This window comes from Colletotrichum graminicola (assembly GCF_000149035.1).
Source record: "Colletotrichum graminicola M1.001 genomic scaffold supercont1.19, whole genome shotgun sequence".
NCBI classification, from domain to species: domain Eukaryota; kingdom Fungi; phylum Ascomycota; class Sordariomycetes; order Glomerellales; family Glomerellaceae; genus Colletotrichum; species Colletotrichum graminicola.
The window spans coordinates 638,871-666,786 of NW_007361023.1; the positions used below are offsets into that span (position 1 = coordinate 638,871).

Consider the following 27,916-nt stretch of genomic DNA (forward strand, 5'->3'; position numbering starts at 1 on the left):
CGATCTCCGGAGCACGGAGCCGGCAAGAGAGGCCAAGTCTGGGTGCTGCACCACTCTTTGGGTGAAGAGGATCATGATGGAGTAAGTGCAAAACCAGAGTGAAAGCTGCGATATGATTCGGGGACGGGTGTTGCGGTGAGTTGCAAAGGAGTCGCAGGTTGGTGACGGGAAAAGTGGATCTGCTCCTGGCGGTAGACTCGGCAGGAAACGGGGGCGGCGGCGGGGATGCAGAGTTACTCACTGTACCTATGTACCTACGGATAGGTAGGAATAAGTAGGTAAGTACATGTATGTATACGTACGCCACCGACTACACTACCAAACTGTCCCAACCAAACCCAAGTTATCGACGGCTCGAAATAGCCGGGACTGCCACCGTGAGTACTGTACAGCCGAGTCAACGCGCAACGGGCGGCGTCTGTGTCACTCTCGCCCCTCCTTTCTTTCGGCCTCTCCCTCTGCAATTTGGCGCCAAGGAACCTCTCTGGGAAGCGACTCACCCATTCGCTTGCACACATCCAATGAAGGATCCTATACTAGAGTATTCGCGCGTTATGATTTGTGATGGCCGTGGTAGCCCAACCGCTCCTGAAATAAAATGCGGTGCGGCATTTCTTGCCCATCCCTGTTGTCATCAGTCTGCTCACAACTCCTTTAGTGACCTAAGCTTATGGATCCCGCATCTCAGCTTCAGCGACATGTTAGTCATCAAGTTCTCTATGGGAACGATGCCATAGCATGCTACCGCTGTCTTTGGAACTCTACATGAGTCAAGAAGCTATCTCCTTCCATCGCTCTCCCAAGGTGATGGATAGATGTCCCTTGGGTCACCTGACGCACGAAAAAGGAGTCCGCAGTATGGCAGCGGGGGCACAGCAAGACTACCGGAAAGAAAGCGGGGGTTCAGGCCGGACCAAAGGGGACGAGTGCCAGCCAGACATGGCATGACACGACGAGGCCCCGTACGCGATCCAACCTACGAGGTGCGGCAAGCATTGCAAGCTACATAGTACTGAGTCAACCCCCGACACAAAAACAGATACGCATACTAAGGAATTTCTTAGTCCTCATTTTGCAGTGTACCCATGCTAAAGCCCCCCGTGCGCACGTCTGGTGCAGCAATATGACGGTTCAGTGGCCCTTGCCGGGATCATGAAGTGTGGTTTATCTACAAACCCAAGATTGGCTGCGGCCCAGCGTATCCGAAGTTGTCAGTGTCGGCCGGTTAGGTACCATGACCGCCCGCAACCAGCGTGGCTTAACATGGCTTGATTGACGTTGTTTCCTGCAGTCCAGTCAATTTTTGCAGAATGACAGCAGGCAAGCCTATCGGCGACTATGGAGCATCGATGGGGCGGACTACATGCCTGATATTTTGGCTGCCCGGTCTTACGACCACTTCATCCCCCATAATCTTGCATGTACAGTTATGTATATTGCGCTGGTTACCGGCTGCGAGCTCCGGTACAAGGTCCCAGCGACGACATGCAACACTACGCCGGATTGGATCGGGACAGGGCTGGCTGCATATTGGAATCAACTAGACGGGGCTAGACTGAACAGGACTATGAGAGAACACAGAGCAAAGGAACTGACTTGTCAATGCAAATTGGGCTTCGTGGCAGGAGAAATGATCAGCGTTACATATTCTCGACACGTTGAGGTAGAGGGGCCTGGAAGCCCCAGAAACAAAGTACCTTTGCAGATATTAGCAGACGGTCGAGAAGTGCGAGGCACTTAAGGCATATATGCGAACTCGTCTTCAACGGCCCTTCGGCCTCTTCCCGCTGAAGCCTGTCCCCCATTGCCATCGTCCTCAGTTGTACCTAGACCACCGCCAGCCTTAAAGGAGAAAAAGAACCCACATCCCGTCCGCCGCCTTCCATACTTGCCTACCTTCCTCTCCGTCGCCTCACTTGCCATCCAAACAGCCGGTAGATCACACATCTCGGTTTGCTGTTACTCTGTTTAGCCTGCCCTGTTTTGCTGGCCCGATCTGGCCCGGCCCAGCACCACCAACCACTCGATATCTTAAATATGGTTCCTTATATCGATGTCTCCCATCTACCCTCGTCAACCTCCTTCTACTCGGCCATCCTCCAACCCCTCGGCATCCACTATATATCCGCGCACGCGCAGACCGCTTGCCCTGACACCCCCGCCGACACTATTAACACCGACTCCAAGACGACCGTCACCACTCCTAGCCCTGGCCGGCTTCCTACCACGGTCACCTACGGTACATCTTCCCCGCCTACCCCAGTACTTCAGATCCGAGAGGCCCGCAGTTCCAGCGAGCCCCTGAAGCTTTCTCGCATCGTCTTCTCCGCTCCGACCCCCTCCGCTGTCACCGACTTCCACTCCTTTGCCGCTCGGGCCAATCCGAACCTGCAGTCCGTAGTGCCCCCTGGCCAGAGTGGCGATATCCACCGGGCCGCGGTGACCGACTTGGACGGTAACATCATGGAGGTTGTATATCAACCCCCTCCCAACTACCCTCCTTCCTACGCTGGGTCGACTATTCGAAAGACGCAGTCCACTACCAAGGAGGCCAGTCGCATTCTCGACTGGAGTTACGACGTGGCCACCTCCGAACCTTCTCCCTCCATGTCTGGCTCCGTAGCTGGCGGGCCCTTGGCATCTGCTCTGGCCATGACCGCCCGCTCCGGTCAATTACCCGGCAACGAGCCGTACACTCTCCTCCGTCGCAGCGTCACCACATCCGTCATTGAATCGCCCTCCAGGAGAGAAGAGTCCGCTACCGAGCCTACCTCAGCCGCGAGCGGCATCGCTACAAGCACTGTTGTCGGAAGCCTTCTAGGTGCCGCCGTCGGTGCCGCCGCCGGCGCTGCTATCACGTATGGGATGATGCGAAAAGAACGCGCACGGGCTCCGGTTCAAGAGTTTGATGGCTCCGCTCCGCCGTTCCAGCGCCGGGCCACCTTCCCCGATCAGTACGCGGAGCCGCAAGCTGGGCATGGACGCTACGTCGAGGTTGAACGGACTGTCGAAAAGATCCGGTACCCAGAAGCCTACCCAACGCTCCCCGACAATCGTGCATCGCCTCAATACATGGCCAAGTACAGCCAGGTCGGCTCCCGCAGCCGTGTGGTCGACGATATGTACGACGACTCCCGTAGCCGTCACTCTTCACGCTACCAGCTCGAGAGAGGCAGTAGCGTTCGATCCCGTAGCCAGGCCGCCGTCCCTAGGACTGCCCCTCTCATGCTTACCGATTACGAGCACCAGAGCAATGCAGGCTCCAGACGCAGTGTGGCCAGCAAGTCAGCCGCGCCGCGCTCCATCGTCGACGATGCTGGGACTTACATCTCAGCCAGGAGCGAAAGATCGCAGTCGACCATTCGCCCGCCCCCTCCCACTGTCGAGACAATACTAGGCGGCGGAAGCAGGGCGCCAAGTCACGCGCCAACCCGAGCACCGAGCATGGTCCCAAGCCGTGCACCAACAAAGGCCCCCAGCAGGCCCCCAACTGTGGTCCGGGGCAAGGCTCCTACGACGGTGGCCCCAAGCAGGGCTCCCACCCAACCACCTACAATTATGCCCAGGAAAGCGCCGACTAAAGCGCCCAGCAGAGCCCCGACAGCCGCTCGAATCTCGCAACCCGTCTTCGCATATCCGCCTGCTACGCGAGCCCCGACATATATGCCTGCGCGCCACCTTCCTCCGCCGAGAAGTGGGATTGGCAATAGTCATGCTGCCTGGGAAGACGATGCCGTTAGCGTGGCACCGAGCGACAGCATCAGCTGTATTGGCAGCAAGACGAGTAGACGTCAGTATCAATAGGGGAAGGGGGGTTGCGATGGTTTAATTTTATTTCTCTGGCATGTCTGCCACACGATACTTGGCAGCACTGGCGTAATGGTGCACTTGTCGTGCACCCTGACGGCAGCTTGGTTGTCGAGTGATGCAAATGATCAACAGATAACTGGGTCGCACAGGACGAGGACTAAAGTTCCACTTCAATATTTGTTTCCATGCTATCAAGTTCGTTAGATCGTGCTGAGGGTTTTTTTTTCTCTCTCTTCTTTTTCACACTGTATTTGATGCATTACGCGGGACATTTATATACAATGAAGAAGATGGTCACGGATAGTATGAAGAACCTGTCTGTGTTCGAATTGTAGGTCCACGAATGGCATTTTCAATCATACCCGTTGGTGGACTACTCAATATGCAAGACACATTCCTGTGATGCTTCCCTTACAGTTACAAGACCAGGTAGTCCCTCATGAAGAATCAAGGAGCGAGAGGGGTGAGAAGATAGTTCTAAGAAGGATTCGATGAGGAAAGCAAAAAAGGAGGGTAAAGAAAAACCTAAGACGATGACTGTTTCGACAAATATATGTTCAAACCGAGTCCACATAATATGTACCAGAAACTGGGAAGAGTCGACTGTGACTTGAGCTAGTCAGCACCAAGAAATAGGCCAGGAGATGAAAGTGATTGTAAGAAAGTAAGTGTTGTTCAGCTGGGGGTACTTATAACTTCCTGGCATATGCGCTAGGTAGTAGTCAATGCCGGTGTTTAATTGGAGTCGAATGCCGCGAGCACTCTCTCTGATCGTCGGCACCTCCCATGGCTCGCAAGATCAATGCCGCTTGTTCCAGCCACCAAATATGCCCTTTCGCGGCTTTCTACCGTCTTCTGTTCCCCTGCCTCAAGTCAAATGCTGGCTGGCACATGGACGGACGTGGGAGTTTTGATAATCCGAACTCATAAAGGTTACAACTACCAAGTCATCCCTTCGCGTTGCTGCTCGGTCCAAACCCCAGATTGGGATGCTAACGACGTACCGTCATACTCTAATATTCCATCTCACCTATCTGGTAAAGCACGTTTTCTATCCTAAGCTAGGTCTAACTAGCTGTGAACTCTGTAGGCTACCAGGCGGTAAACACGATGGCCTTCTCTCTGTCACCTTCCATCAGAAGGCACACGCCATTGCCTTTTTCGATAAGATCGAGACAGCCAAAGGCCCCAGTTTGGGGACCAACTTCACCTTGACATAGCCTTATGCACTTCTTGCTCATTGAAGGAGCTGGACTGGGCTGGTGGGCTGGGAATCGACCCGGACCTCATTCAGGTGAGCGTTGGTCTCGAGGAGATGGACGGATCACGCAAGGTATTCACTTGGGCCTTGGAAGAGAGACGGATGTCTGAGCCGAGCTGCAGGTGTGAAATGTTAACAGTGACGGGTGTAAGCCGTCAGGCACACAGGCGAGTCGTGTAGTTGCACAAAAGTTATTGGAAATGGCATAGTAGTTCTATTCGGCGTGCTGGCGGAGCCTGACATCTTTTTCCAACTGTCGTCTTATGCTCGCGTTGCAACTGCCAAGGGTATCTCTGGGAATTCTATAGACAAAACAAAAACAAACCAGACCAGCGCCTCGACGACGGGCCCCAGTCACATGATGGAGCATTCGGAATGCACGTACTCAGGACCGTAATCCTCGATACCCCTTTCTATTTCATTGGCGCGCTGCTTCTCCTTGGTTTCTTTCGGGAAGTACTTGCGCATGTATCTCTCAAGTTGAATATCCAAATTATCTGCGAAGTCTAATGTTAGGAAGTTGGTCTTCTTGAGGTAGTGCATATATACCCCAGAAAAAGGGGGAAGGCGGTTCACTCACCAGCAGAGGCTTTCATGACGGTATCGGCCCGGCACAATGGGCAGTGTTTCTCGTTTCGACGTTGAATCTTGACAATGCATCTAATGCAAAAGATATGCCGACAAGCCAAGCGGACGGGACGGTATGCGATGGCGAAGCAGATGGGGCATAAGTAATCGCTAATCTGAGGCACAACGGAAACCAGATCAGTAGACATCTGAGCGCAAATGTCCTTGGCCACAGAGCCGGCAAGCAATTTATCCGAGTGTACCTGAATCGGGAATGTCTTTGAGACACCCAGACAGGTTCGTTTATCGAACTCTGGCAAACTGTCAGTTCCGCAACGCAGCCACAGCATCTGACTGAGGTGGCAGTAGAAGAGAAAAGACTTACTCTTCAATATCTTATATATGGCAACCTGGTTTATCTCCTGAAACTGCAGGTTTTTAAGGAGAACAGCATTCAGACGGAGGAATCGAACAAGGGCCTCGCGACTTTCGGCGATCTTGAAGGACCTGACCAAGTCACGTTTGGCGATCTCTTCCTGGAACCACTGAAGTTGTTTGGCGGCCGTCTGGCTGCTACGTGCTCCGTGGTCTTGCTCATTGGTGGAAAAGAACACCTGGGCGTCAAGATATAACTCGAAAATAGTCCTCCATCTCGCGAGGTCGCTCTTGGAGAGGCGGCTGGGTTTCGTCAGATGGGAGACCTCCCGGCGCAGAGCGACAATCTCGGTCACCATGGCCCTTTCCTCTTTAGCCTGGAGGGCATCCAGACTGTTGACGTCGCTTTGCAGAATCTTAAAGAACTCGCCGTCAAAGACGAGCGGAACCTCGATAAGCTCATGATGGTCTGCTAGGGCCGCTTGGCCGCGATCTTGATCACTGCTCTGAGTATCCGATAGCTCGACCTCGGCGTTGGCGAGAGACCTGGCAGAGGATATGAGTGATGCAGTTGATTCGGACTCATCTGTGGGCGTGGCAGTGGCTGGAATGGGTTGACCTGGATTTTGAGACTGGAAAGCGGCGATGCGTTCGATAAGAGCGCGGGACGCCGGCGTCAAAGAGGCATCGACGGCCTTTCCACCACGCATGTGGATCAAGACAATCAGTTTTGGTCTTAGCAACTTAGAGTTACCGGCGGCTAGATTGCGTCGAAACGTTGATGTCAGTTGAACGTTAATGATGACAATGACAGCGACTGGAACGCTGTTGAGGGTGGAGGGGCAGAAGGTTTACCATTGAGGCGGTATTTGGCGGCCAGTGGCGAATCATCGGCCGGGTCGAGAAGTTGGCGCAAAGTCTCAGGATCAAGCCCCAGGTCGTTGAGTTCGCCAGCGACACGTTTGAGGACCTTCTTCAATTGGCCGTAAGGAATGGCGAGGTCGATCCAGTGAGGTGGGAAGTCTGCGAGAGGGCAGTATCAGTAGTTGATAATGAATATCTCAATCACTCATGAGTGCTCACAAAGTCCTCATGAGACCTTGAATATGGGATGAGGATGAGGTGAGTTGTGTGTCGGCGCAAATCGGATGCATTTTTCCGACAAAGAGGAGGGGGGTGTCTTCACCTTCACGCCTGAGCGTCTCCTTGAAATCATGGGCGAACTTCATGGTGCACCAAATCAGTGGTGCGAAGGTATTCGGACGAGAGTGGGAATGAGTTGGCAATGTTTAGCGGATTAGCGACATGGTTTTCACCGGGATTGGCGAGGTTGAACGACAAGGTTGATGGGCTGGATTTGAGAGAAACGGTGGAGCGGTATCCGGCGAAGAAGGGCAAGCAGCCCGGTTGTCCTATATAAAGTTTTGAACTTTGCTGGAGGGCGGTAATTAAAAGAGCAGATGGTAACTACAGGCACTTTGCAGTATAAGTACGTAACCGAAATGTTTCGTACCTTTTACTGGCCTGGCCTGGACTCTAGACTGGGCTTGTCGTGTGAAGGACAAGGGGCAAGGAAGGAGGCATGGACGAAGGGCACATTATCAGGCAAGGCAGTCCACGTATTGGGACCACTAGACGGAACTTTCAGCCGGCACCTCTGGCTTCCTGTTGTTTTTTCTCTGGCACCTTTCATACGGAAGGGAAAGCACGTCCGGTGGTATGTATCCAAACTCTTTCCGGGGAAACATGCCGAGATAACGACTGCATTGTAATAGGCGCTCAAGCTGGTAGGTGTTGGCACCACGCATGGAGGGAGGCGGAAAAGTCAACGGCTAGGGCGGCCTGAGTGTGTTCGTAAATACATTGTACTAGCACGTGAGGGACGACGACTTCTGAACTCCTGTCCCCAAACCCCCACCTGTTCCAGTCTTGTCTCCTTCCTACGTGTATTTTCTTAGAGCGCAACCGCCGCAGTCAAGCAATCATTCCACATACAGTACTGGGTCAAAAGTCTGTTTACAGCAAAATGGATAACCCAAAGATGAGTTAAAGAGAGGACCCATTAATAGCTGGAGGTCACTTCACAGTGCGTCACTAAAGACCTTATGTCCTAACCACCTACTGTAGCTTTTGATTAGCTGTCCTTGTTGCTGTAAACAGACTTTAGACCTAGTACTGTACAAGGATGAGCCACCATTCGCTGCCTGCCCTCCTTGCCGTGCTGCGTACCGAGATACACGACTAACTGCATTGTTGAGAGTTGACACTGGCCAGAGCGCTACAGAATCTACATAGGCAAAGAGTAAGTCAAAGCACCCCTATTTTAAACACCCCCTTATTTCAAACAGTAATAACTAAACCCTACTACTATCTAGGCAGATAATTTAAATTACTATAATATAATAATTACTTTAGCTTAACTATATAAAATTAATATTAAAAAGAGGTAAATTTAATTTTTTATAACTTTACTGTTTTTACTACCTTAAAAGTAATCTTTTTTACTTATTATCTAGATTTCTAGATATACTTTATTTAGATAAAGTACTTATTAGGCCTTAGAGCTATCTTTGCTTTAATATATAGCTTATATACTTTAGTAATCTCCTTAAGTTAGTTAATTTATTACTTATATATAGTAATAAGTATATTCTTTATATTAAGGCTTTTACTTACCTTATAAAACAGTAAGTATTTATTAAATTATAGAGATTATAATAGTTACTTAATTAATTCTTATATATTATATATCTATAGTAAATTACTATAGAAATAGGGAAAACCCCTTATTTCTTAGTTAGGAAATCCCTAGCTAATCCTAGTAATATTATTAGTAGACTTACCCTAAAAGTAAGGCTAATTTACTGCCTATTTACTAACAATTTACTATAAGGTAACTATATATTTACTAGTTAATTTATATGTAATTCTGCTATATTTAATACACCCCCTTAGCGCTAGTAATATAGTTAATTACTATAGAGCCTACGCTAGTAATATAGTTAATTACTATAGAGCCTACGCTAAATATCCTCTATATATAGCCTATTTATTTATTAATTATCCTTTAATATCTTATACGTTTTCTTCCTTTATCTAGTAGTAAAGCTTTACTTTATTATTAGCTAATTCTTACTATTAATTTACTTTAAGGTATATATATTAGTTACTTATATTTAATTAAGTTATAAATATAGTAAATTATAGCGCACTAAGCGCCTTTATTAATCTATTAGCTATTAATTTAGTAGACTTCTTATATTTAATAGTAATCTAATCTACTACTACTTCTTATTATAGCTAGTAGTTATAAATATCTATATACTATAGCCTTATTTATAGTTAGATAAGCTCTTTAGTAATAAGCCTAATAGTCTAGGTATTATTATAGCTAATATAAATAGTTAGTAGCTATTTAGTAGCTACCTACTTATTAAGTAATAATTTAGTTTCTATTTATATTAATAGTTAAATACCTAGCGTAGTAATTAATCTACTAGTAAAAAGCGCCTCCTTTATAGTAAATAATAAGGCTAGTAATTTAGCTTTAGTAGTTAATATTATTACTATATCTTATTTATTTACTTACTAGGAGATAAGCCCTCTAAATAGCTTTAGTATATATACTTATAAGCTATAATAGTCTAGTAAGTTATTAGTAAATAAGGTGTCTAAAGTAACCTCTAATATATTATCTTTACTACTTAGTGTTACTTTATATTTAAGGTAAAAGTGCTATATATAGTAAAAATATCTAAGTATATAATTTACTACCTTTTAGTAATCTAGATTTAGATTATAGTTAAAGTAAGTAAGCTAGCTAGCTATAAAAGTAATATCTAGCTAAGTTATTACTACTATATAAAGAATTATTTTTACTTTTTTTTAATATTAGTTAACCTCTTATAATAAGGCTATATATTTACTAAGTAGTAGCTTAGCCTTTACTATAAGTAATAATTTATTATATTTATATTTATTATTTATTAAGAGTAGTTTTATTATTTTATTATAGTATACTACTTATAAAAGCTAGAGATAATAGTTACTTTAGTTATAAATTACTTTAAGGCTAAAAAACTACTATAATAAGCCTCTACTTTTAAAGTAGTATTATTACTAAAGAGCTACTATCTTATTACTTACTTATACTTTATTTATATAGTAATAAGCTAATATATAGTTATTAATATAAAAAAAGAATATAATATAATCCTTCTTTTAATAGTAATTCTTACTAAGCACTTAGTAAAAGCCCTATATAGTAAGTCCTTTTTTAAGGTGCTTTTACTATAGTAATAGTAATTACTAAAGCCTATATAGCGCTTTTAGTAGCTAAAGGATCTAGCTAGAGATTTAGTAGCCTAAAGGTATTTTTATAAATACTACTTTATTAATAGTAGTATAAATAAATATATTTACTATATTATATTAAAGTAATTCTAAATTAAAGTAAGTAGCTATTACTATAAGTATTTTAAATAATATACTTACTAATATAGCTATATAGGTATCTTATAGATTCTTTACTTATTAGTTACTATAGACTATAAGTCTTACTTTAAATTTAGTTAATTAACTATATTTATTAAGCTTATAGGTATATACCTAATAGTAGCTAAGGATTTAATACCTTTTAACTATTACTTATAGCACTATTACTTAAGATTTTAATATTTTATGCCTATATAAATACACTATTTTAGCGTCTTTAAATTGCTTTTTATATAAGTAGCTTTTTAACTATCTATAGATTAGTAGAGGGTGTAGTAACTTCTAATACGTGCTTATTAGCCTATAAAGTCTAGTAACTTCTTTATTATATACTAGTAATTTACTAGTAACGTCTTTATAATTATTATACTTATTAGGCGTTATATAGTTAATTAAGTAGCCTTAGGCGCACTTTAGCTAAAAGTAGTAGTCTTTACTTATTAGTTAACTTTATAATATGCTAGACTATATTATTACCTATAAGCTGCCTTATATATAGTCTATAATCTTTTACTATAAAGTAAGCCTTATAAGGAAAGCAGCCTTAAATAAAGTCCTTAGTATAATCTAACTACCTATATATATAGTAAGATAATACCTTTTTATAACGCCTTTAAATAAGGTTACTACTAGCTAGAGATTACCTAATAGGCTAGCTGTAGTTACTTAGAAATTAAACACCTTTTTACGCTTAGTAACGTCTTATAAATTAATTACGTAAGGATAAGATAAGGTATAAGGGATTACTATCCTTATTACTTTAGAACTATTAGTTCCTAGTAAGTTACTAGCTTATAGGCTATTAGCTATTAATAAATTATTTAAACTATTATTAGCTCTAATTACCTTAAGTAAGTTACTAGCTTATAGGCTATAGGCTATTAATAAATTAATTAGTAGGCTATTAGCTATTAATTTAGGTATTTACTTATTAATTGTTTTACTATTAGTAATTATTTAGCTATTAGCTATTAAATTAATTAATTTAGAGCTATTAGTTCCTATTTTACTACCCTCTATATTAATATCTATAATAGCTATAAAAAAGGCGCTTAGTAGTAATAGTAGTAGAGTAAGAAGAAGTGTAAATTTTACCTACTTATATAGATATTTTAGTGTGTTACTTAATTATAAAGCGCTTAGTAGAGTAATATTAGTATATTCTATTACTTTATCTATTTCTTTATTAGCTTCTTTATATAATAAGGATTAATTACTAGCTATAATTAGCTTATTAATTTATTATTAAATTACTATAAGATTAGCTTTATAAAGCTTATTAAGTAATTTATTTATTAACTTATTAAAGATTTATTTTTTATTAAATATTACGTTACATATAGTAAAGACCTTATTTTATACTAAATACTAAATATAATATAAATTACTAGATATATACCTAATAAGAAATCTAATTTATATATAGGTAGTAAGCTTTTACTAGTAGTTTTATAATAGTTAAATATTTACTATTAGTACGTACGCTTAGTATCTATAGGCTTATAAATATAAAAGATTTAGCTTTACTATTAGTAACAGCTTAGCGTACTTATTAAGTATAAAATATAAGTAAAATAATTAATATAAGAATTTCTACCCTTAAGCTGCTAATAGCGTTTAATTATAAAAGTATATAGCTATAGTTATAATTTTAGGCTATAGAACTTTAGGTAATTTTATATTAATCTATATATATTACGCTTTAAGTTTAATAATTATAGTAATTTACTTAGCGCTACTATTTTAAGCCTAGGTATTTACTACTAATAGCTTAATAAAGATCCTATAATTAAAAAGTATATCTATAAGTTACTTAAGGTATAGGATTTCTTAGTTAGCCTTAATAACTTTTAGCGTAATTAAATATTTAGTTTTTAGTATTATAAGGAAGCCCCTTATTATTAAGTTAATAGTATCTTAGTAGTAGCTATATAGGTAGAAATCTTATATAAGGCCTGTTACCTAATCTAAGATTATTATTACTAAGCAGTATCCTATATAGCCTTATTTAAGATTATAAAAGTCTAGTACTAGGTAATTACCTAGCGCTATATTTATAATAGATTTATAAGGCTAGTAGTAAATCTACTGCCTTATTTTACTAAGACTATATAAATTATAGTCTTATATTATTATAGTGTTAACTTAGGTTAGACGTACTTTACATGCGGTATTTATAATCCTTTATAAAGCTATAGCACCTAGGTAGCTAAGACGCTTATACTATATTATTATATTACTATAAAGTAGTTATTACTATATTAATATTATATATTTATTTCTTACTTATAAGGTTAGTAGTAAATTATTAGTAAAATATATAGTAAAAGCGCCTTTATTTTCTTAGCTATAACTATATTACCTATTATATTTAAGCACTTATTAGTTACCTTATTCCTTAATATAGCCTATAAGGCTATAATCTATACGCCTTAAGTAATTATTACCTAGGCTTATATCTTACTATATACCTTACTAGTATAGCCTTATAAAAGAAATAAGTAATATAGTAAATACGCTATAATATATTACGTTATATATATAAAGCTTTATTAGTAAGCTATTAGCGCCCTTTAAGGTAATTTCTATAATACTATATCCTTTAATTATAACTTAGGTAGTACTAGCCTAGATATAGTTACTAATTAGGGCTACTACTAACGTAATAAACTATAATATATAGTTAAATATATAGTTAGTAGTACCTAAATTAAGTAAGACTAAATTACTTAGCTTATAGCCTTATAAAGTAGTATAAAAGGCTACCTTTATATAGTATTTACTATATAGTTAATATAACTTAGCCTTAATTTTTTATACTTATTTAGTAAGGTTAGAATTACTTACTATATACTTATTAATCTATTACTAACGTTATGTATTTACCTACTAATTATTAGGCCTTTATAACTTATTTATAAAGTAGTAAAGTTATAGTAGATAGGCGCTAAAGTATATAAGGCACTTTACTTTTTTACCTACACTTTATTAGTAGTAATACCTCTTATTATTAAATTTACTATCCTTTACTACACCTTTAGCGTGCGTTAGGCTATTATTATTATTACCTCTAGTTAGGCTAAATACGCTACAGCCTACTTAGCTATAATATAGTAAGTTATTAGTAAGGGCTTTAACCCTCTCTAGCGCTATCTTATAAAAAGACTACTAGTTAAGATTATTCTAATTACTTATTATTTTACTTATTACTATATATAAATCTAGCTAGAAGCTAAGTAAACTGTTTTATAAAGTAGTAGTAAAGTTATTAAACTAAATTAATAGCTATTAGTAGTTAGGTAAATTAACTTATACTAATTTACTATAGGCTATATTCTATTTATTAAGCTATATAGTAAGATTTTTCTTAGTAGTTAAGGCCTTTTACTAGGCTTTTACTAACACTTTACTATATTTATTATAAGCGTACTTTATATACTCTTTTTTAGTTATTTCTACTACTACGCTAAGCTTATTAAGCTATTTAGCTAGTAATTTATTAGATTTATAATATTTTTCTTAAAGATCTATAGATATAGTAGATTTAACTATATTAGCTACATCTTTAACGTCCTTTTACTAAGTAGTATACTTCTATACTTTCTTATAATAGTAGCTTATCTAGCTATTTAAGTATATAAGATTATATAGGTTAAAATTATCTAGCGTTATTACGTGTTTAGTTTTATATATAAGCCTATTAGGTATAGTTATAATAGCCTTACTTCTTACTATATATAGCTATATAGTTACTTACTAAGATATCTTAGTAATTACTATAGCTATAGTAACCTCTTAGTAAGCAGTAAGCTTATCCTTAGTTAAGGCGTATAGATATTATATTATAAGTAGCTTTATTAGTTTCTTTAGATATATCTTAAGGATTAATTAGTCTGCTACTATAACCTCTAGGTTAATATACTCCTAGAGATTATAACGCTTTACCTTTACTTAGATAGCGTTAAGCTATATAAACTAATTACTATATAATTATAGGATAGTTACCTTATTATTATAGTTCTTATTAATTATTATAATAGTATTTAATTAGTAGATAGGCATATTAGTTATTATAGATATATATATTAGACTATTAATTATTAAATTATAGGGATTATAATAGTTACTTAATTAATTATATAATATGTTATATATATCTAGTTAAGATCTTATAGGAGTAGGGAACTCCCCCTATTTCTTAGTTAGGAAATCCTGGAGAAATCCTGGCTATATGATTGGTGGATTCACCCTGAAAGTGGGGCCCTTTCACTGCCTATTCCCTGACAATTCGCCGTAGGGCAACCGTGCATTTGCCGGTTAATTCACGTGTAATTCCGCCACATTTGACAGTAGTGTTCTGTGTAGTCACCGCACCACAAGAGTCCCTTATACCCTATGCGCTTTCATTATAAAGCTTAGTCTTAGTATAGCATCCCGACGGCGTGATGTCCTTTAATAGATTATCATCACCCCATAACGATCCCACCCCTTTGCCCCCACCTAAAGTGCTATCATACCTAGGCATCTAGGCCGCCACGGAACGGCAGGGGGTGAGTGGTAAGACACTGGACCCCTACGTCCACACAGGCTGTCACCGGTTCTCCTCTCTCGACCTAATCTACTAGCAGGGCATCTTGAAGAAAGTCCTTGTCGTTCAGCTAGGGAAGCGTAGGTGAGCAGGGGTCGCCTCCACATGATCATTACACAGACCAACCGTCATATGTAGGGGCAAGGTATACCGCATGCCATGCTAGCGAGGGTAAGGACAGCACCTGTCAGCGATCACGTCTGCCACCATAGGGGTTATAACAGCCCCAAAATAACCCAACAACCCACCTCAGGCCAACATCAACACCTCGCCGTAAGACAGAAACCAAACCGAGAACAAAAGATCCGGAATAGTCTTTATGCATACATCACACTGTTAGCACGGGGATTGTCTACACCACTGTAGTGTCAAGCGAAGCACAGGAGAGGGTTAATGTAAGATATTGGTACTATTGTGTGGGAGAAGAGGGGGCCAGGCCGTCCGCATCATCCAACGGGAACGACAAGGATAAAGCCCAACCGTACCACATCGTCGTAGCTAACGGATTCAATTGGAGCAGTAGTAACCCGGAAAACCCGGTAGGAAATGACAGATCACAAGCGCCCCGGCGTTGCCTGAGGCTGTAGAGTGTGCCTAAAGATGCCCGGGATTAAATTCGAAGGCCAACCAAAACCACGTCCATCCTGCACCTCACCACCATTCTCCCTCCTAGTTCTTTACACACAACCACCTACGTTTGTTTCACCATCATGCGTCTCTCTGTCCTCTCCACAGCAGCTACCTACGCAGCTCTCTCCCTCCTATAGCGTTCAAGGTCCATTGTACGTATTAGCTACTTATTAACAGAGGAGATATTGCTATAATATTTCCCTATCACTAACGTAAGAATAGTTACATATGATACCAAATATGAGCAGAGCAAGCGGCCACTAAGCGAGGTGGCTTGCTGGAACCCAAATATACCAGGCCTATTCCCCGACTACGACGAGTGGCTTCTCCGGGGAGATATACCTCAGCCTGTTGTTGCTATACCCAGTATTACAGGCTGGGACCATCCTGACTGTATAACCTGCTGGATGGCAACATGGGAGTTAGTAGGGACTACTAGGTTCTATCTTGCTATTGATGGGTCTATAGAGGTCTTTGTTACCTCTCTCCGCAGCATGAACTTGCTTACGGGCGACCAGGCAAGAGATTTCAACAAGCTTGAGCCTCTTGAGGTAGAGGCCACCCAGGTAGGCATGACAAACTGCGGATTTGCACCTACGGACTTTCGCAAGACGTCCGACGAGCTCTGACCTCAGGTCAGAGAGGCTGCTTAGAGTGGCAAACACAGAAAAGTAATTCAATAGCAGTATAGACAATATAAGATTAAACATCTCTGTTGGAATATGGATTTACGTGACTGCTGGCCGGCTGATGGGGTGTGTTGATAGATGCTAACTTCCTGCTTCGTGTTCTGCAGAATTTCTTAGCATTCAAAGCCATTCTAGTGTGTTCCAGACCCAGTGTCCCTACCTCAGAACCCCGAACCCATCCCGAGATAGCAATTATTATGCTTTTCTACCACCATAGAAGCGCCAAGGAAGCTTGTTTGACTCACTGGTCTCTGAGTCTAGAAAATGGCATTTGAATTTTGAAGTTGGGTAAAGCTTGCTCTCTAAACCCCGAGTTTATGTCTCGTAGACACATTCAAACGCTCAATCTGGGCTCACGTCCGTCATCACCGAGAGAAATGAAGAATAGCAACAAGGTGGGGAGTTGTGAGGAGAGAAGGACACACTTCGATAACAAAGTGTAGTGCCACCTCGTATAAGAGTCGGTATTTCCCACGTGCTGGGTCACATGGGTCAACGCCCATTATAGAGAGCAGTAGATAGACCATAACGCTGACGTCGACGAGTCCTAGCCAACACATCACTTTCCACCACATACCCAAGAGGTTCATTAGGCGGAAACTCTGTCATCATTTGCTGTGGAATGGGGATCTAAATGACTGTTCTGGCCAAGGGCGATTGATCGCCCACCGGGTGAATGCGGCGTTGTACCAATAACCCGGATGAGTAAGGATAAGACTAACTATGGAGATATGATCGTTGTTAACAGAAACCAGCATGCGCATCCCTATATGGCGGGCGGGCTGAGTGAGGTCCTGCCATGGAAGGCTAACTTAATCCGTCTTCCGATCTGTCAAGGTACCACTCATCCGGCTACCCTTCCGCGCCCCATTTCTGAGGCGATGCTGGAATTTGCCCAAGACATAATGACATTCCCCGAAACCAAAATGCCGTGACCGGAAACGACTTAACGAGTGCGCCTCGAATGTTTTTGCCTCCTCTGTCCATCGAGATAATGTGCATAGAAAGCCTCTGGCTGGAACGCGTGCCAGGTGTCCGGGTGTCGGCGGAAAACCTCATAACCATGGATGCCTTTCCTCCTTGTACTACCACATCTCCGAGCCCCCAAAGTCTATCAATCACTTTTGAGACACGGGATACCCTGTCACACACGCCAGAATTAATCGCGCAATCAATTCTGCGCGGGCCGCAGAGCTTCGGTCCCAGCCGGTGCCCACATACCAAAAACCATTTGGTCCAGACGGACCGTCGTCATGCGTTTGAATTGCCCGCCCCTCCTCCTCTTGACGCTCTGCACAACGGCAGCAACGACGCTCGCCCAAAGGCTCTGGCTCCCTGATACACCCGGTATTGATTTAAAAGACAATCCCGATTGTGCTGTGAGAAGACCGGCCCCCCTCAGCGACTGACGAGTGACATACGAGCTCACCACTGACGTGCGACCAAGCTGCCTTGCCTGTTGGCAGGCCTCAATCAAACGAACTGCCCCACGGCCGACCAGACATGCTTGTGCCAGAATGGAGAGTTTCTCGACAGCGTGGAGCGTTGTGTCATCCGGAGCTGTCCGCTAAAGTACGCACTAGGTAGGGACGTTCATACCTCACTTTGAGGTAAGGATGCTTGGCTGATGGCTTATCCCTAGAATCGCAGAACATTACTTGGACGGCGTGTCAATTTCCCCTCCACAATGGGGTGGGAGCCTCGCGAAAAGCTGCGCGCATCGTGATGTTCTTTCTGCTACCCACACTCTCGATCATCCTTCGGGTCATAACCAAGTACGTGCGGCTGGGTTCATGGGGTCCTGATGATTATACTATTCTTGGAGCATATGTAAGTGGGAACCGTCACGTATGGGAGGAAAGATAATGCTAAACACATAACCTAGGTTCCTCTTGTGGGGTACACATGTGTACATATCTATCGTAAGTCCCTGGGCGCTGGGTCCAAGTTAAAGGTCTGACATTCACATCAAGTTGACAATCACGGTGCTGGGAAAGACCTCTGGACACTCAACCATGGACAGATCTATAACTATTTCAAAGTAACTATTGTGTTCCAACATCCAGCGGCTTTTACCTTTCTCCTGCCAGTCTTTTAACTCGTCATATATTTAACGCTTTTCTTAATAGTGTCTCTACGCCCTACAGCCCCTTTATCACTGCTGCATCGATTTGATCAAGGCCTCTATCCTCTTCTCGTACCTTCGAATATTCCACCTTCCGGACGAGAAGATTCGCATTGCACTCTGGGTTACCATGGCATTCAATCTCTCGAGCGGGATCACATTCATATTCGTCGCCCTGTTCCAGTGCCGGCCTATAAGCTTGGCTTGGACACTATGGACAGGCGAGACGACAGGGAAGTGTATCAACCTTGTCTACATTTCGATATCGCACGCAGCTATAAACATTGCGTTGGACCTATGGATGCTCATCCTGCCAGCCACTCAAATATGGGGCATGAACCTGGCGCTTCGCAAAAAGATTGCAGTCATGTCCATGTTTAGCCTTGGTCTATTGTGAGTGCTTACCAACATGATCAATTTGTCTTTGCGACCAAACGAGCAGAGCTGACATGCCATCACCAGCCTCACTATCGTGAGCGCCATTCGCATTTCCGCCCTTTTGGAATTCCGCAAGGAACCTTTGAACCCGACTGGTATGTTCAAATATGCCCGGACATACAAGTGGCTATTGATTTGAAAACTGACTAATCACCACGTCTAGTTGGCATGCTGCCCTCCGTCGTTTGGACAGGCATAGAGCTCTATGTAGGGGTCTTCACAGCCTGCATACCCAACCTCCGACAGTTCTTCGTCAGGTTCATCCTTGGGCATTCGGAGAAGAAGAAACGTCTTGCATCAGTCATGTCAGGCTACGCGCGTGGTTCGACATCCGCTCCTAAACCACAGGGGCTCACACATCAGTTTGATGAACTTGAGGCGATAGACGAAAGCAACCTCAGCTCGCCCTGCCAACAAAGCATGGCCAATGTATGAAATATGAAAAATAGATCATTAAATTAATCTCAGGTAGCCGTGGTTTTTGCGACTATTCACAATAAGCACCCAAGGCTGTCTTGCTCTTTGGACCCAGCACCTCGCTTGGAATTCCAGTGTTGACGTCAAGAACTTGCATAGAGTACTCTAAAAAACATCTCTTGCACGCAGCCACTGACTGTTAAGAGGATCCCATTTGAAGTGTGTGCCGCTCATGTTCCCGTCACGACTGAAACGTAACTCTCGGCGCAGCAAGAGTGACTCTTTTTCGTCCTTGTCCTCAGATAATAAGATGTTGTCCGTCTCAATTCCCTCGTACCTCTTCGCGAGAGCATGGAATGTCCTACTATCCCATACACCATCGCGACGGTTAAACTTGCCTAGTAGTTCCGTCGCCTCTTGCCTGACTTTAGTATCTCGACACCGACACGAAGTAACCAACAGAGCCCACGTAGGCCCGTTGTCCATACTGAAAGTATCGCTGCACCCACCACAATTCGCCTGGGCCTTCAGAACAGTCCGACTCAGTTGCACGATCTCCCGGAAAGACGGTGTCAGGATGATCACCGTTCTGATGTCTGTGAAACTCAGGCTGGAGACATGGTTCCAGAGCAAGAGGTACTGCAGGCGCAAGTTGCAAGCATTGACATATGACTGGTAGTCGGCTTCGCTGAGATGCTGCTTTAACCGTAGATTGTTGTATAGAGCCTGGAAGGCGTTGCTCCATTTTCGGAGGCGGTTCAAGAATTCCGGAGAAACGGCCGCCATTGTCTCAAGGTGGGTCGGCAGCAATGCAGGCCGTTCGTAGGCGCCTGCAAGCATATCATCAGAAAGACTGTCGACGTAGACCTCCGTGTAAATAGGACATCTGTGACACGTATGGTGCTGTACGACCCTCCACCATCGCCGGGCTGTATGTATGTCTGTAAATATGGGAGGCATCTCATCAACAGCGAAGGCACCTTTGCTGCCACGACAGCACCAGCTGATTTCCAAAAGATTGTCTGGATGCAGCACACTGTGAGACCACGCCTGCATTTTCAAGCCCTGGAACACCCATGCAGCATCGTCACACACGGCGCGGATGGACTCTGTCACTGGGCCTTCCTCAACCAGCGACCGTCGACGGAAGTATGCTTCCATCATCTTGTAGGCATGATTCACATGCGATAACGCCGCAATGCGATCTCCATGGAGGCATTCGAATGTGATGAACAGCACGCAGCATATGATGGCCCAAAGCATGTTTTCACTCGTAGGCTGAGAGCTGCGCAAAAGCTTCATAGCGCGGCCATAATGTTGCAACGCGAACTCGTAATGCGGGCCGTTACTGTGAAGCTCCTTATCAGACCGATACACGAGTGACGGAACGAGGGCTCGGGCCATTCCCGCCATTGCAAGAGCGGCATGTTTGATGGCTGGCTCCTGGCGTGCGAGTTGCGGGACGACGCGATGCATGATATCGTTGGGGAAGAGGTAGATGCTGCCGATGAGTTGCAGCCAAAACTCGAAGTACCCCCTCTCCGGACCGATGAATAGCGACGTTTCGTAACCGGGTTCCATGAGGGCAGCGAGTGGCCGCTTCGTTCCCTTGGCGGCAATCGGGACGCAGTGATTCGAACGTTTCTGCTCGGATGGGTATCCTTCGCACACTCCCGGCCCTCGTGGCGACTTTGTGCACTTTAAACAGAAAGGCCGTGTCTCGTCACACTTGACATGGCGTCGTCTACGACGTGTTAGGATTTCCGTTTGATAATAGATAGGCAAAGGCCAGGCACATACTTGCATGTGATACAGCCTGACTTGACCTTGGCCGCGAATGTTCTCTTGCCGCGCGATCGATCCCCTAGGGAGAAAGTTGCCATTTGAGAAGACATCTTTGGTATCCTAAGAGCCCGGTTATTGGTGGAGAACATGATACAGGGGTTGATGCGGTAATACGCACCTGTTGTTCCCGCGACTCACGGTCCGCACCAGAGCAAGGCCAACGGCGGCCGAGTCGGCACCGGACGATCGTGAGTCGCAAGCTGACGCGGAAGACTGAGAAGCCATCTCCAAGGCATCTGGCCCAAGAAACCATGGAAGTGCGAACAGGATATGCAGGAGAACAACCATTTTAGCTGCTTAACAAATGCTGACGCCTAGTAATATATATCCCCGTGAGTGGAGCATGTAGCTTTCAGTCAGCCAGCGACGTAAGGCAGAATCCTTCGTAGAACAGCCAACCGTAACTCAGATATTATCTGCCGATCCTCCGAGGGACAGGGGTTTGAGCATTCGGTGCTTGAATAGGGCTAGGCTATGTTATCAATGTCTGACAATTTAACACAGCCACGAAGCAACCGAAAGCTATTTGATACTATATACTTTTATTATTGGTACTGTGCACTCGATAGGATTGGTTTGGTCAGTCCAATGAAGATTCGTCAAGATATCTGAACCTAGGAAATGTAATCATCGCAACAAACTGCCCACTACGTGCCACCTCCCCTTTTTGTCATGAGTTAGAGCACATAGCAGGATATATAAGAATAGGATCAAGAAGGCCTTATTCATATGAAAGCAGAGATGTAAAGGAAAAGCGCTGTATATAGGCAAGTAAATGAGAGTAAGGAGTGAAACGCCACGTGATATAGCACATGATAATCCACTGACAGGTGCTGTGGGAAGCTATCGTTACACTTTTCATCATTTGAATCAAAACACTGTCTCTAAACCCATGGCATTAAACGATGACAAGCTTCTATAAACTCAAAGCTCTAGATCCCGACTCTGTGTGGAGGCTGGTCTAGTTCTTAGATTATTTCACACAAGTCACTAGCAGCTGCTACTGGGGGGTGGCCATCGTGCCCATCCCCATCTTGCGCACCTCGTCCTTGTGCGGTCGGTGTTGTTGCCAGACGAAGATGCACTAATACGAGACAGATTTCCACCAGGTGGTACTGACAGGTCGTGCCTATTTTCGCCCTCCTCTATCGCCGAGTATCTCTTCCTATCTTCAAAATTCAGTCATTTCTATCAGAACCACGATGGCTTCTAGGTCTCATGTAAGATTATGGTGTGTAAATAGTCCGGCGGGGGGGGGGGGGGGGGGGGGGGGGGGGGGATGATTTTACACGCTGGAGAAAGCTAATAATATCCGAACCCGGATCGCGACGATTAATTATGCGTGCTGGATAGTTCCCCGGGGGGGGGGGGGGGGGGGGGGGGGGGGGTTGGAGAAGAAATCAAGTCCGAGAGCTCCTCGTATGAACTGATCAGCATAATTCACAATATTCATGTGCTGATATTTAGTAGCAGGTCTCGGAATCAGGCATTCAGCAAAGAGAGAGTTGGCGTCAGCAAAGCCCTAGGCATGCGCACTTGAAGTAGAATGAGTTGAGAGTTATTCCGACACCGTTTCTAATATGGAGTCCTATCATAAACGCCATCTGAGCTTTCAGGTGAATTAAACTCATGTCACATGGTTCGACATCGTTGCTTGTAAATATAATGGGTGCGACAGGTTAATACAGGTGGCGGTCGGAGAGATACCAGAACCGGGTATAACAAGGCTAAAGAGTGAGAAATACCTCAGCATGGTATTTCCTCAAAGTCCCAGACTTGGGCTCAAAGTTGACCACGAACACCAGAGCAACTGTTGAAAAGTTGTGCGGTCTTGCAGGAAGGAGGGCCCTATGAGTACACATGGCAAGAATTCGAAGCCCTAAACCAAGAGGTTCGGCATTTCGGATTTATCTCAGTTAAAGTCTAAGCTTCATAGTCTGGACCCGAGCAGTTCTCCGGGGTTTGCGTGAAGACATATGGACGAACTTGTGGGAGAGGGGGTTATGTGATGTTCTGGAGTATGCGTGCCAAGGCCAATCATCAACCGCACAGACAAATACCGTTTGGCACAATTCACTCCTTTACGGATTGAATGTGATTTCGGTCATTTCGTACGGAAGTGAATTTGGCTTGGGGGTTAGTAGTCTACGTCACACCTCCTGACCTCCCCCTTGCCAGATAGATGGGAAAAGTTGGACAGGGTAACCCAATCGACTAATTGGCCGCTTTTTAGGTGAATTGAAGGATACTTTAGCAAGGCTCAGAGCATTCATACTGGGTTTAAATGACTAATATGGGACAGGCGGTGAGGGTTTGGTTTTGAGAGGGAACTGTTTAGAAAGATCTCACAGAGCTGCATGACAATTGGTTCCAACTAAAAGCGGAACATCAGCCTTGATTTCGGCTCTAATAAGTACTGTGCCTTATCAAAAAACTGTTCCCAAGAGTATCACAAACCGCCTGAGCGGTGAGCACTACAAGTGCTGTTTTCTTCACGCGCATCCTACAAACACATCACACATATTATAAGTATCTCATGGCCCGGTTCTTTGGAATCGGAGGTTGGCAGTGATAATTGGTCAATGTTCCCGAAGGAAACGTCTCTAACATATTAGCCCCGGTGAGGCTCTGGACTGGGTTCTTTAAATTTCGTTGTGAATCGGACTTTCAATTCAGATCGGCAAATTCGCATGTACCAGGCCGTAGAACTGCGTAGTTACACTGCAGATTCGGGATATCATGGTGAGAAAAAGCTATCGTCATGAGGCTTTCGGCAAGTCTCCAGATCCGGCATTGGATTTACCCAAAGGAGCCAAGGGGGCAATTAGCTCCTTATCCAGCGTCTCAGTCATCAACACTCCCCTGTCTTAGTGTGAGATTCGACATACCGGCCGAAAGCCGAACGACATTTCAAAGACGTCATTCGAATAAAGCCCCCTCAATTGGCGACGAGTACTGGGCTCTGAAGGCCTGGCTGCAGGTCTGGCTGCAGGCTGGACGCTTGCCCTCCTAGCCTGCGCGGGGAAATTTGCGAAATCTAGACGTCATGACGAATTGTCACGGCTATATAAACAGATGAGTCTATCTTTCGCGTTCCGACAACCAAGATGTGGCCCATTGAAAAGAAAGAAACACAAAATCCCGATTACCAAGACTAATACCAATCAACATGAGCTATCCTGAGAAGTTTCAAGGGTTCTGTGTGGCAGGCCCGAAAAGCTGGAATCAATTCAAGAAAGAGACTCTTACGCCCAAGCCGTTTGGAGACCGGGACATTGATGTACAGATTGAATGCTGCGGTGTTTGCGGATCCGATGTGCACACTGTCACCGGAGGTTGGGGTGAGTACGAGGGACCTCTATGTGTCGGTCACGAGGTATGTCCTGCGTTTCTCCATATCTGAATCTTTAGGTGTAAGAGTTAACAATTATCAAGGTTGTCGGTAAGGCAGTCGCTGTGGGAGAGAGTGTAAAGGAGATCAAGGTTGGCGACCGAGTGGGTGTGGGAGCCCAGGTATGGGCGTGCTTGAAATGCGACCAGTGTAAGAATGAGAATGAGAACTACTGCCCTCATTTGGTCGGTACGTATAAGCCTTTCTTATGAATTCTTGAGTCACTTCTAATGGCTACGCGCTGACTTAACTATCAGACACGTATAATGCTACATATGAGGACGGTAGCCAAGCACACGGTGGCTTCGCCAGCCATATCCGCGCTCACGAGTACTTCACATTCAAGATCCCTGATGCCCTAAAGTCGGAAGATGCTGCGCCTCTTATGTGCGCTGGCCTGACGACGTATTCGCCATTGGTTCGTGGCGGCGTCGGCCCCGGCAAGACCGTTGCGATTGTCGGTATCGGCGGCCTCGGCCACCTCGGCATCCAGTGGGCCAAGGCTCTCGGCGCGGAGGTGTACGCCATCACTCACTCTCCCTACAAGGTTGAAGACTGCAAGAAGCTTGGGGCCAAGGAAGTTATCAATAGCAACGACAAGGACTGGGCAAAGCCATATGCCTTCAAGTTCGACTTCATGCTAAACTGCTCCGATATGACGAACGAGTTCGACCTCTCGACCTACTTGTCCACACTCAAGGTCGGCGGACACTTCCACATGGTCGGTCTACCTGACAAGCCTCTGCCTCAGTTTCCTGCAGCCCTGTTCACCACCAACTCGGCGAAAATGTCCGGTAGCCACATTGGAAACAATCAGGAGATGAATGCTTTGTTGAAACTGGCTGCGGAAAAGGGAATCGCACCGTGGGTCGAGACAATCGACATATCTGAGCAGGGATGTAAAGAAGCCGTTGAGCGGGTCAAAGAGAACAAGGTCCACTACCGGTTCACCTTAGTCGGACATCAGAAGGCTTTTGGAACGGCCTAGAGGGTGGGGATAAATAGATACTGGTTATCTTGAATGATCAGCATGTTCTCACGCAGAGAATCATGGAATCCTGCGCTTTGCCCGTGTTTGGCGTTTCTCTCATCAGATGTGTCTTATCAAATCCATCATCCACTGTTAATGCTGACTCTGCCAAGCGGCTAGTGCTGACTTGACCAAGATGGGGTGACAACCCTCGGAAGGATGCCAGCAAACCAGTCATATATTGCTCTGACCTGTCCTTACGAAGCCGCAAAGGATTATATCTGCCAAATAGTGGCTTTCCGCACATTCCGGTCTTTTGATGACGCATCATTATTAAAACGTGGCAACTATTTGTTCGAGTGGGATGTATCAGACAGGATTGTATGCCATTCCCACAATACGACAACTCAAATCCCACCACTGACCGATTACATTAAAGGTTAGCTTCATAATGGCTTTTAACCCCTCATCTCGCGGTTGCGGAACCCGATCCGCGGTCAAATATATAAGTTATATTTATGGCACGTTTCCACTGATCACATGAGAACTGCATTCTGCAGAATCTGAGTCCGTTTACCCTTAGCCAACACGTCTACTAAAGATCATACCAAGAGAGTTCTGACAAAATGGTGTTCGAGATCCACGTCATCATCAAGCGGGATATTTCCATGCATGAGACCCTCACAGTCGACATACCAATGCCCCGACTCGCGGCCTCTTCCATCCGTATACGCACATCACTAATCGGTATCACATCCAATAACTTCACATATGCAACGCTGGGCGACATGCTACAGTGGTGGAACACATGGCCTGTCCCAATAGACGGGCCGGCTCCCTACAACAACAGGGATGAGTGGGGTATCGTCCCGGCTTGGGGCTTCGCGAGGGTGCTTGAATCAACTGTTGATGCCATCCAGACTGGCGGCCTGCTGTACGGATTCTGGCCCACCTCATCGCATCCCTTCGACATGAGACTCGAGCCAGCCGAGCCCAAAGGTCATTTTCGTGAGATCAGCGAGCATAGGCAGGGGCTGGGAAGTATTTACAACCACTACAACCTCGTCGACGAGTCAGCGCAGTCGGAAGAGTTCAGGGCGTGGTTCGCCAACGTATACCCCCCTTGGAACGGCGGTTACGTGTTGAACCGTTTCACCTACCCGACGGATTTCAAGCCAGTCCATCCATTGGGTCAGGGGGCTGGAGAATGGACTGATCAGGATGCAGATTTGAGCTCCGCTATGGTCGTCAGTCTATCCGCAGCGAGCAGAACGGCGAGGTCCTTCACATGGAACTTGGCTCGCAACCGCAAGCCGGGAAACGGGCCGCTGGCTCTCCTCCAGGCCACCTCTGTGCCCCAATCTTTGACGCCTGCGTTCGAGTCGGAGTTCGAAATCAAGGCGGTCAACTACGACAGTCTCGTTTCACAGGAGGTCACGGGTTGGATCGCTGGATTCCAACCGAAGCGCGTTGTCGTCGCGGACTTTGGAGGCCCCCCTGAAGTGACTGAGAAGTTGCTAGAGACTATCAAATCAGCGCTCTCGGAGTCCACAGTCATCAGCAACCTTCTGGTTGGAGCTCAGCCTAAAGTTGTGCCACAGAACGAGATGATAGCAAGGATGGGATCGCAGAAGAAATGGGGTACCGTCCAGCTCAACACGACGGGTGCTGTCGACGCCGGAATAGCTGCCGAGGGCGCCGAGCATTATCATCAGGAAAACGTCTCCGCATTTAAGCGATCTCTGAAAGAGAACATTGCCGGAGATCTCGAGCTGGCATGGGGAAGCGGGGTTGGGGGCGCAAATGGGGTCGAGAAGGCGTGGGAGGATCTTGCCAAGGGGACCTTGTCCTTTAACAAGGCATGGGTATATCGATTGGAGTAAAACGCCTTATGATGGTAGCTGGGAGTTCTCGTTGCTATATGCACCCTATCTTGTTATGGCATTCTTGATGATGATGAACGAGAAGAAATAGCCAGTAACACTGCCTCAGCGCGCAAGGAAACATTGTATATGGTTGCATCTTCATGAAGCAGAATGCTTACATACTTATGATTGTTCGGTTGATTCGGATAGCGAACAGGTAGACAAGATTATACAGCCGCCGGTCTTGGAAACATAGGTCAAGTCAACACCTGAGTGTATATGCCCTAGGACTATGCTTTTGAGCAGACATAGCTCTCAAAGCTCTTTAGCTAGAAATAGGGGATTGTTTATGAAAATATGGTTTGACCAGTTCCCTGGGGAGGATTGAGCTAGACTGAATGTACCGATCAACTATGAATGCTTGCCAGCCACAAACGTCTGGTTGAGAATT

At 44.8% G+C, this 27,916-nt stretch overlaps 6 protein-coding genes across 6 annotated transcripts; 4 read left to right on the top strand and 2 right to left on the bottom strand.

Moving 5' to 3' along the window:
- Positions 1 to 2,037: 2,037 nt before the first annotated feature.
- GLRG_05660 (uncharacterized protein) lies at positions 2,038 to 3,804 on the top strand (the record flags this gene model as incomplete). Its single annotated transcript, XM_008096345.1, has 1 exon — positions 2,038 to 3,804. The coding sequence occupies one exon, from the start codon at positions 2,038 to 2,040 to the stop codon at positions 3,802 to 3,804; it is 1,767 nt and encodes a 588-aa protein (XP_008094536.1).
- A 1,621-nt stretch (positions 3,805 to 5,425) lies between these two features.
- On the bottom strand, positions 5,426 to 7,242 carry GLRG_05661 (uncharacterized protein; the record flags this gene model as incomplete). Its single annotated transcript, XM_008096346.1, has 5 exons — positions 5,426 to 5,568; positions 5,652 to 5,951; positions 6,024 to 6,773; positions 6,869 to 7,036; positions 7,200 to 7,242. The coding sequence occupies 5 exons, from the start codon at positions 7,240 to 7,242 to the stop codon at positions 5,426 to 5,428; spliced, it is 1,404 nt and encodes a 467-aa protein (XP_008094537.1).
- Positions 7,243 to 18,139: 10,897 nt separating this feature from the next.
- On the top strand, positions 18,140 to 19,412 carry GLRG_05662 (CFEM domain-containing protein; the record flags this gene model as incomplete). Its single annotated transcript, XM_008096347.1, has 6 exons — positions 18,140 to 18,244; positions 18,300 to 18,336; positions 18,388 to 18,455; positions 18,544 to 18,932; positions 19,002 to 19,072; positions 19,141 to 19,412. The coding sequence occupies 6 exons, from the start codon at positions 18,140 to 18,142 to the stop codon at positions 19,410 to 19,412; spliced, it is 942 nt and encodes a 313-aa protein (XP_008094538.1).
- Positions 19,413 to 19,559: 147 nt separating this feature from the next.
- Positions 19,560 to 20,975, bottom strand: GLRG_05663 (uncharacterized protein; the record flags this gene model as incomplete). Its single annotated transcript, XM_008096348.1, has 1 exon — positions 19,560 to 20,975. One exon carries the CDS (start codon positions 20,973 to 20,975, stop codon positions 19,560 to 19,562), a length of 1,416 nt encoding a protein of 471 aa, XP_008094539.1.
- Positions 20,976 to 24,408: 3,433 nt separating this feature from the next.
- GLRG_05664 (alcohol dehydrogenase GroES-like domain-containing protein) lies at positions 24,409 to 25,618 on the top strand (the record flags this gene model as incomplete). The annotated part of the gene is made up of 3 exons (XM_008096349.1): positions 24,409 to 24,615; positions 24,675 to 24,819; positions 24,888 to 25,618. The coding sequence occupies 3 exons, from the start codon at positions 24,409 to 24,411 to the stop codon at positions 25,616 to 25,618; spliced, it is 1,083 nt and encodes a 360-aa protein (XP_008094540.1).
- A 608-nt stretch (positions 25,619 to 26,226) lies between these two features.
- On the top strand, positions 26,227 to 27,483 carry GLRG_05665 (uncharacterized protein; the record flags this gene model as incomplete). The annotated part of the gene is made up of 1 exon (XM_008096350.1): positions 26,227 to 27,483. One exon carries the CDS (start codon positions 26,227 to 26,229, stop codon positions 27,481 to 27,483), a length of 1,257 nt encoding a protein of 418 aa, XP_008094541.1.
- Positions 27,484 to 27,916: the final 433 nt, after the last annotated feature.